The sequence below is a fragment of the Phragmites australis genome, chromosome 2, assembly GCF_958298935.1.
Source record: "Phragmites australis chromosome 2, lpPhrAust1.1, whole genome shotgun sequence".
Taxonomy (NCBI): domain Eukaryota; kingdom Viridiplantae; phylum Streptophyta; class Magnoliopsida; order Poales; family Poaceae; genus Phragmites; species Phragmites australis.
The window spans coordinates 26,270,810-26,279,671 of record NC_084922.1 but is presented as its reverse complement, the minus strand read 5'-3'; the positions used below and the strand labels follow the sequence as shown (position 1 = coordinate 26,279,671).

The 8,862-nt window shown below is 40.5% G+C and overlaps 1 protein-coding gene across 2 annotated transcripts; it reads left to right on the top strand.

The window, feature by feature from the left end:
- Window positions 1–1,734: 1,734 nt before the first annotated feature.
- On the top strand, window positions 1,735–3,801 carry LOC133909962 (uncharacterized). Of its 2 annotated transcripts, XR_009908468.1 has the most exons (4): window positions 1,735–1,901; window positions 2,649–2,879; window positions 3,177–3,200; window positions 3,472–3,801. XR_009908468.1 is itself a non-coding variant. In XM_062352488.1 (3 exons), the coding sequence occupies exons 1-3, from the start codon at window positions 2,798–2,800 to the stop codon at window positions 3,708–3,710; spliced, it is 345 nt and encodes a 114-aa protein (XP_062208472.1). In that variant the 5' UTR covers window positions 1,945–2,797; the 3' UTR covers window positions 3,711–3,801. The 2 variants fall into 2 exon arrangements, 1 of the variants encoding a protein (XP_062208472.1); XM_062352488.1 differs by lacking the exon at window positions 1,735–1,901 and having other exon boundaries at window positions 1,945–2,879.
- Window positions 3,802–8,862: the final 5,061 nt, after the last annotated feature.

The following is an 8,862-nucleotide window of genomic DNA, read 5'->3' as shown; positions in this document are numbered from 1 at the left end:
ATTCGTTCGTTCGCCCACCCCTTCGTCCATCCATCCGCTCGCCCCTGCATCTACCCGTTCCCCTCACGCGCTGACAGGTGGGCTCATGTCCTTGTTCCGCTCGCTTCTCGTTCATCCGCCTTGATGCTTCACCCTTCCTCACAAAAACGACGCGCCGACAGGTGGGAACTCCACGTCCCGTCTCGTGCATCCTTTCACAGAAGAACTACGATGCCAGGTGGGCCCCTGTGCAATCGCCCCAACTTCTCCCAAGCGTCATGCCCCCACCCCCATCCACGCCTCTCTGCTCTCCACCGTCCTGAGCTGCCACCCCTGCTCTCCCTCGGCCCCCTTCCCCAACCCACTCGCTCTCCTCGTCTCCTACCCGCCAGCTCGTGACTCCGCTGCCTCCACGCCGCCTAGCCAATTCCCCACATGACGCCTTGGCCGTGCCACCTCCCCGTCACCCCCTTCAAGCCTGTTGTCGCCGCCGCCTCCCCGTCGACGTTGCTCATCTCCTCCTCCTTCACCACAACCCTGATCGGCCCACCGTTGCTTCGCAGCCACCTCCCCTCCCCCCTCCCAAGACTCCTTCTTAGGCCTCGCCGCGCCTCTAAATGGTTCTTCCATTCCCTTTTTTCACTATATTTGCCTCTTTGATTTGTGTGGTGATGATGGTGAGGCTTATGCGAGTTGTTTGGATGCGGCAATAAGATGAAGGCATAGATGGCGGCTATGCGGATGAAGTTGTTGCGGAACCGGCGGGAGGTGCAGGTGCGCCAGATGCGACGCGACATCGCCGCGCTCCTCCGCGACCGCCACGAGGACACCGCTTGCATTCAGGTACGCATTGTTTCATGTGCGTCAAGCATTTTGTTGAAATGTGGTTGCTTGCTGCTACTCTAATTAGTCATGGGGGCTTCCTTGTGGTGGTGTGTTTCCTCCGTTTGGGAGGAGTTGAGCCCTTGCCTGGGGGTGAGAGATGAAGGGTTTCTAGGTTGAGGATTTCCGTGAGGGAGCTACGATCTTGGAGCACCAATGGGCAGGGAAGGAGATATTAGCGTATAATGATGAATTAGTCATTGATTTGGACAAAATGGCCAAACAAATTCATAATTTGATTTTCAAGAAAATAAAATCATGGTTTGATATCTTTGTTATGGAAAAGATTAACTACCTTAAATCTGATGTTTTCTCTTTTACTTAGCCGTTAGTACATTTGAGATAAGGAAACTTCTTAAATACGCTTTAATTATGAAGTAATTCGAGGTTTTTATTTACATCCAACATTATTTCGTGGGTTTGCTATATAGTACAATCCTATAGACAAAATGGTTCTTTGACTTCTGAACAGTTAATCAATGATCACATTCCATGTTTAGCACTTCAAAATACATAAGATTGTTACTGTTTAAGTGTTTAGTTTAATCAAACACTGCACTTATTTCTCTTGAAAATTGCCTTTACACATTATAAATGTGCATGGTATTTCTTGAAAAAAGTACATTCAAATAGTGCAGACTATATTTCTCATGAAGCTATATAGTTTCTTTTTGCAAGTTGAGCATGTCATTAGAGAACAGAACATTACGGTGGCGAATGAGATCATTGATCTTTTCTACGAACTGATTGTTGCACGCTTTCCCATAATTGCAAGCAGAAGTTTGTACTTTGCAACCTGTCCTTGCTTTCAATTTTGTCTGTTCTGAAAACTAGGTTCTAATCTTGTGCTTTTTAAACAATGTTTTAGGGAATGTCCAGTAGACTTGAAAGAAGGTATTTGCAGATTGATTTTTGCTGCTCCAAGATGCTTAGAACTCCCTGAACCTGGTCAGATGCGTGATCTTTTTGAGAAGAAGTATGGCAAAGATTCTATTTCTGCTGCAGTTGACCTATGGCCAAATGCTTCTGTTAATAACCTTGTAAGTTTCAATATTTGTTTTGTTCAAAATTATTCAACATGTTCGTTCTTTTCACAACTGAACTTAATGTCCTTCTGAAGCTAATTTAGAAGCTATCAGTTAAGAAGCTTTCTGGGCAAACTAAGCTGAAAGTTCTTAAGGAGATTGCTAAGGAGCATCAGATCGATTGGGATATAACTAAGACTGAGCCTGAGCCGGAACTTCTCAAACATTCTAAAGAGCTGATTGTATATGCTGCTGATCGAAACTCTTCTGTTCATACTTCTATAAAATTACAGAGTTATCCCTATTTTTCAAATTTGAAACTGTATTTCGTTATTTTCCTTTTCTATAAGCACATTTTGCCATTTATTTTTCAGCATATACCAACTACTGCTTTTGCTTTAAGGCATAGCTCCTTGAGTTGACATATTACTTTTCTGTTCTGCGAAGGAATATTATGGACAAAAGAAAACATCTTATAGCAAACCGTATTCAGGCTTCTATGCTAATTTCTTAAATGTATATTCAGATGGTGTTTGGTTCTTCAGAAAGTAATACAGCAAAGAAAACAATAGGTGGAAATCTTAACATGAATTTCGTTTTTTGTCAAAATATCAATGATGTGCTCTTTTCAATTTTCTTGGCTCTTTTTCAGATCATAGGTACCCTACTATGCAAATGAATCTGCTTGTCTATTTAAAAAGAAAATTTCAAATACTCATGCCTATGCAAATGAATCTGCTTGTCTATGCAAATGAATCATAGGCGTGAGTGGAAGTCCTCGTCAGTCCGCGAATCCAGCGGCGCCGCAAGCTGAGGCCCTCTTTGGCGTGGGAGATCAGTGATGGCGTCGGCACAGCCCTCGTCGGCTTGGGAGATCGGCAGCGACGCGGGTGCAGCAACACTTCCTCATCATGCCTCCGCTCATTACACGATCTTCGGTAAAAAATCAAAAGCCGAAAAACAAGACAAACAAATGCAGAAGGCCAACCTGCAGTAATACCTCATTCTCCCTCTGTTTCTGTATCTTGATCGCTCAAAGGTCACATTTCATCATTCGTTTGTTTAGCATTACATGAATGCCAAGTAATATTAGGGTTTTTCATTTCATTTCATGCCAAATTACTAATTATTGAGTTGTGAGGTTGTTACGATAGAGAATCATCCTTAGATCCATTGATGTAAGCAATAACTTTAGCGTATACTTATATCATCTTGTGTAATTTTTGTTTCTATTACAACACACATACACTCAACTAGTGAATCTAAAGTTCCATATTTTTTATTTTTCAGAAAAGGAAGCAGATCCGTGTTTTGGTACGTGTCCTTCGAATTTTTCTGCTGTGAGCCCTACATTTGTGCATGGACACACTATACACACTATTGTGTCCATGATGTCAAATTTTCTTTTTTTGCGATGTCCATGATGTCAAATATAACTATTGATAACTGCATGGGTAACCAGTATTACAAACTCACAATCTCAATGAAGATTAAGGAAAATACAGCAGATGTAATTTCATAAGCTATTGGCATTTAACACATGCATTGATCTCGACCATTGACAACTTTATCTCTTTACATGCAGATGGCCTGAAGCTGGAGGATGTTGGCCTTGATTCAACCATGCCATACTTCAGAGCTGATCCGCAAGGTCGTCCTAAAGTGAGCTATATACACTTCGCTGATTCTCCCAAGCTCACAGTGAGGCTTTGTGCCGACCATTGCGGCACTCCAACTTCTCCTGCCAAGGGAGGCAAGAAAAACGGGTGGAAAATGAGAGGTTCCAAAAGTAACATTGCGTTAGAGAGGGTGCATATCCACTGAGATGTCATACATTGCCTGAATCGTGGCCATTGGTGTTACCACCAGGCCAAACGAAGCGGATGGCATCCTTTGCTGGCACGACTTTTCTTTCATGGTGATGCTGAGAATGCGGACATGTCAACCGCTTTACTCCTTCCCAGTGGCATCGCAATAGCATTGTCAGTTCTTGACTTCACAACTGAACGAATCAATTAAATCATGCAATATTCCACCGTTCATCCCACTCTATGACCACCTTGAGATGACCGTCTTAGCAAGATCCTTCGGCTCCATGCACGTCGAGTCATATGACTTGGTTACGGTTCTTGCAAATAAAATTTATCGGAGGCATCAGTAAATCTAATTTCTAAGAGATATCAGATTTACCGGAGATTTATTGGACAAATTAAAAAATATGGGGCCCCATCTCCTAGAAATTGGTTCCAATCCATTTAACATCAGAATTTACACATAACAACAAAGAAATAAGATAATGTCTTAAGAAAATAGGAGCACCTTCTATGTAAGCCAACATTTCTTAAGAAAATAGTTGAATATTCTTTCTTTCTCTCTTTTTTGGCAAGAAATCAAGCAGGAAGCGAATACAGAAACAATCACATGTGCCTATTATCTCTTGTATCTCAAAACTGAGCAGAACATGGCACTTTTCTTGATTTCCACGATAACAACTTAAAGCATACCTGAAAATTAGAGAAGTTGAGATGTGAAAGTAGTAAATAAATACATCAACCGATTTGACAAATATTAGCCCCTTTTGAATGATTCAGTGCAACAAAAATTAATCTATTGTATTTGACCTGTTTAAAAGAGAGATACTTTGCCGAAGAAAGAAGAGTGATCGTTGTAGGAGTCTTCATCATAGCATAGATAGTATTAGCATGACAACCTGCACGGCGAAAACGATAAACTGCTAAGGTGAAAATATTCCAGAATTGCAGGTGTCTGCGCTATAAACTCTGCTATTGTCCGCTCAATTCTCTGCATTATTGCTGTGTTCATGTAATTGATATCCAAATTTAATATACGCAGCAATACCAAATTTAGTCTGTTGACCTTGTTGTCCATCATCTTTACAAAATCAGACCAAATATTTCTTTTTAGTTACCGAAAAAATCGGACCTTGTTGTCCATCATCTTTACCGAATTGCAGGTTGAATTTTATGTTCATCAAACTATGCTCAGTACCCCCAAATCCAACATTCTTAGAAATTTTATAGATTTCCAACCACTACAAAAGAAATAGTCATCAGTGCCGGCTCAAAAGCGCTATCAGTGGCGGTTTTTGAACCGACACTGATTACTCGGCACTGATAGTCATGAACTATAAGTGCCGATTTTTGAGTCGGCACTGATAATGATTATCGGTGCCAGCTGAAGAATAAAAACCGGCACTAATAGATAGAATATCAATACCGGTTCTTAGTAAAAGCCGGCATTGATATTATACATATCAGTGCCGGTTTTTTACGATGAACCGGCACTGATAGACCATCCCCCCTCCCCCCCCCCCCAAAATGTAGCCATTGCAAATGTCACATAAAGCACATGCACATATAATAATCTCAACACATAATGTATCACACACATACATAATTCATTCTCATCTCATCTCATTCATGCATACGTAACCATGTTATTTCACATGTCATTGACTACAGATCATAACTAATAATAGTTTACAACAATAGTTCATAATTAACAGAAGTATACAAGAAAAGGGTAAGAAACGATGTCATTCAATTGTTCTTATTATACAGAACCTGTGAAAAAGAAATATGTACGATGATTAGTAAAATGTATGTCTGAATTCACAAGTATAGCTTACTCATTCACTGGTGTACTTGATGCTATATACAATCATATGATTAGTCTGTAAAGAAAATCAGTAGCACTATCTACAAGCAAACCTTAACAGAATCACACTATCACAGCATATGTACTTGATGCTATATACAATCATATGATTTGGTTCTAGGCATTATTGTCCAAGTACTGTCTCATTCACTGGTGGGCTTATTTATTTTTAAACATACAAATACAAGGCAACACTATTGATCTCAAGTACTGTCTCATTCATTGGACAATAGAAATAAAATTTTAATGACACATTTCTGGATCAACTGTAAACCGAATTGATCATTATTCATTCACATTTGTTCTGTCAAAGACTGACACTGAAAAAGGCTTCCCACCATAAGAGACACACCAACCAGAATACATGTTGTGTTTAGTTAAAACCCACTGTTAAGAAATCAAATTTTTAGTGTCCTAAAAATGGCAAAACTATTAGTTTAAATACAGTGAAGCCATTTGTTGATGCAATTATGCAATGGTTAACTACTATTATCATAAGAAACATTCGGCATGCTTAAACAATAACAAGTGAGGGGACCCGTATCCTTCAAATCATAACTACACCTTCATCAAAATCCTATAAAGATCAACTCATATTAGCTATCGGTTCTTGTCTATAGCCATAAGAAACACCTGGACTTCTCAGATACTTCTAAATTCTAACTCAGGGAGTCACTCAAAGCAACGCTCTCATAGTCAAAAGTCACTGCAACCCTAACCCTAAATTCCCACTACTGTCAGAGGCTCACCTACGGGGTGACGTTGGGAGGAGGCAGCGGCCAGCTGTAGCGAGGTGCGTTGGGGACGAATCGGCGGGGTGGCGCGTCGGGGCTCACCACGGTGGTGCATCTGGAGGAGGCTTCCGGCGTTGGGGTGGCGACGGGAGGAGGCAGCGGCCGACTACGGGGTGGCAGCGCGGCGCGTCGGGACGATGGGCGGTGCATCGGGGCTCGACGGGGCAGCGTGTCGGCACAGCGCAGAGGAGCGGCGGCGGGCTAAACTGGTGAATGGTGCGAATGAGGATAGCGTACGGCTAAGTGTTCGACGTATATATGGTGGAGGAGTATCAGTGCCGGTTCCTTCATACACCCGGCACTAATACTTATTTTTCCCTTTGCAGTCCAATAAATAGTTTTAATGTTATAAAATAAATGTTGTAATCTGGAAAATAGTTTTAGAAAATGCAAATTAATTCTAAAAATTATTTTAATTCTAGAAAATGAAATAAATTTTATAAAACAGTTTTAACTTGTTTTATGTTAAAAAATCAGCTTTCTAATTAGCTTTCTGATAATTATTTTAACAGTCAAAGCATACACTTTTTGATATTTAATTAGCTGTCTAACGATGTTTGAGGCGGTCGTTGACTGTAGATCGATTTCGAGTGAAATAACACAAAACATCAACTTGTTACAAAATATTGGCCTCACTTTTTTACATCCCCTGATACAAATTACAATAAATCCTAAATTAATTATTACATCAAAGCTGCCTTCATTTAACGATTATAGCTTCGTTATGATCACGGCGTATGTATGTAGGTTCCTCAGTGTCATCAATGAGAGGCATATCGACATTCTCTCCGAAAGGAGGTAGGTCATCAAATTGATCGTAGTCTTCCTCGTCGACGACATCCTCAATATCGACAATCTTTCTTTTTGCATTCCATCAGCAGGGTGTCTAAGCATTCCGTCTTTCTTGCGCCCTTCGGTGTGCCATCGCATCAACTCGGCATTCGCTTTGTTGGCAAACAATCGCTTTAGACGGGAGATTATAGGGAAATACCAAACCATCTTAGCGGGGGGCTCTTTTATCCTTCATCTTCTCCCCTACGTCATCGCTATCGATATCATTAACGTTACGCTTGTACCGTGATACAACGATACGTGTTTTTAGGCAACTCGTTGCCCTCTGGAAGCAAGTCCCTCATGAATCGTAACAACTCGTTGAAGCCCTTATCAGATCAACCATTGCTAGACTTTATTTGCGGCAATGTCAGCACAACATGCAACTTGTTGTGCTCTTCCTTACAGCCTGGGAACGTCGGTGTTTTAATGTCCTCTTTCATGCGCTTGAACTTTTCGTGTTGCCTATCACTGGTGATCTCCCCCCCCCCCCCCGCATTGTGCAACATTTTGTGTAGGTCGTCATCATCGTTACCGACAAAAGTATCTTCGAACGCCGACATATCGATGTCTTCGTCAGCCGTCATATCGTTGTCTCTATCTTCCTCGACTGTGGGCTGCTCTTCATGCACAACCTCCTCATGTTCACCGTGTGCAGTCTAGAGGATATAGCCAGGCTTGAAACCCCTGTGAAGCAAGTGTGCACGGATCTGCTCTATGCCTGAGAACTGCTTCTCATTCTTGCAATCAGCGCAGGGACAACATATATAGTGATCATCACTCTTCTTTTTTGGCTTTCTGTACGCCGCGGCAGCCCTTAAAAAAGCATCCACGCCATGAAAGAACCCTTGGCCGCGACTGTCAGAGTTGTACATCCATGTCCAGTCTATCTGCAAATTTATGATTATCATTAGTTTTATCAATCAATAAAAAACCAAAGAAATGATAACCATGCAATATTTCAAAATGCAAATCTAATTTATTGAATTACCCCGCATCTTGATTGCTCCATGTCAGATGACCCATCACCTTTCGGCACTTGGTCTCGGTCGGAGGACCCACCTTCTAAATACTGCCGCGTCCGCTTGCGACTAGCGGGTGGATTTGCCATCCCTGTAGCACCATATTCATATTCAATATGTTAATCTTTTTTTTACTAATTCACTACTAGAAAATTTGAGCTAGGTTTTAATCTATTTAGAGGTGATTTAAATATTCTTTTTCTTAAATCACTACTAGAAAATTGGAGCTAGGTTTTAATCTATCTAGAGAAGTCTTAAGAACAATGTTTTTCCATTTTATGTGTTTTTGAATTAATAAAATGTAAATGGTTAGTAAAATATTAACCAAAATATTATGTTAATCAACTATTTCATAACTTGGTGGTATTTTTCTGTACAGAGGATGATAAAAGAAGCTTAACAAAGTTGGTGTCATCATTTTTAGATTTCTCCTTAATTAGTTATGAAATTAATAATTTACAGCACAATTAATGGAATAAAGGAATTTCAGTACACTTTTCAAGTGTGCTTGTATTTTTAACATGTATATTACATCAATGTGAACACAACAAAATTAGTTTCACCCTTTTCCGAGCTCTAATTATTTTTCTATGTATTTTATAATCTTAACAAATTTAGTTTCACTCTGTTTCAAACACAACAAAATTAGTT

Excerpts from the sequence above, each read along its gene's own strand:
- LOC133909962 (XM_062352488.1), top strand. The coding sequence starts at position 2,798 with ATGCCTCCGCTCATTACACGATCTTCGGTAAAAAATCAAAAGCCGAAA. Across the intron at positions 2,880-3,176 it reads ATGCAGAAGGCCAACCTGCA|AAAAGGAAGCAGATCCGTGT; the intron begins GTAATACCTCAT and ends TTTATTTTTCAG. Across the intron at positions 3,201-3,471 it reads GGAAGCAGATCCGTGTTTTG|ATGGCCTGAAGCTGGAGGAT; the intron begins GTACGTGTCCTT and ends CTTTACATGCAG.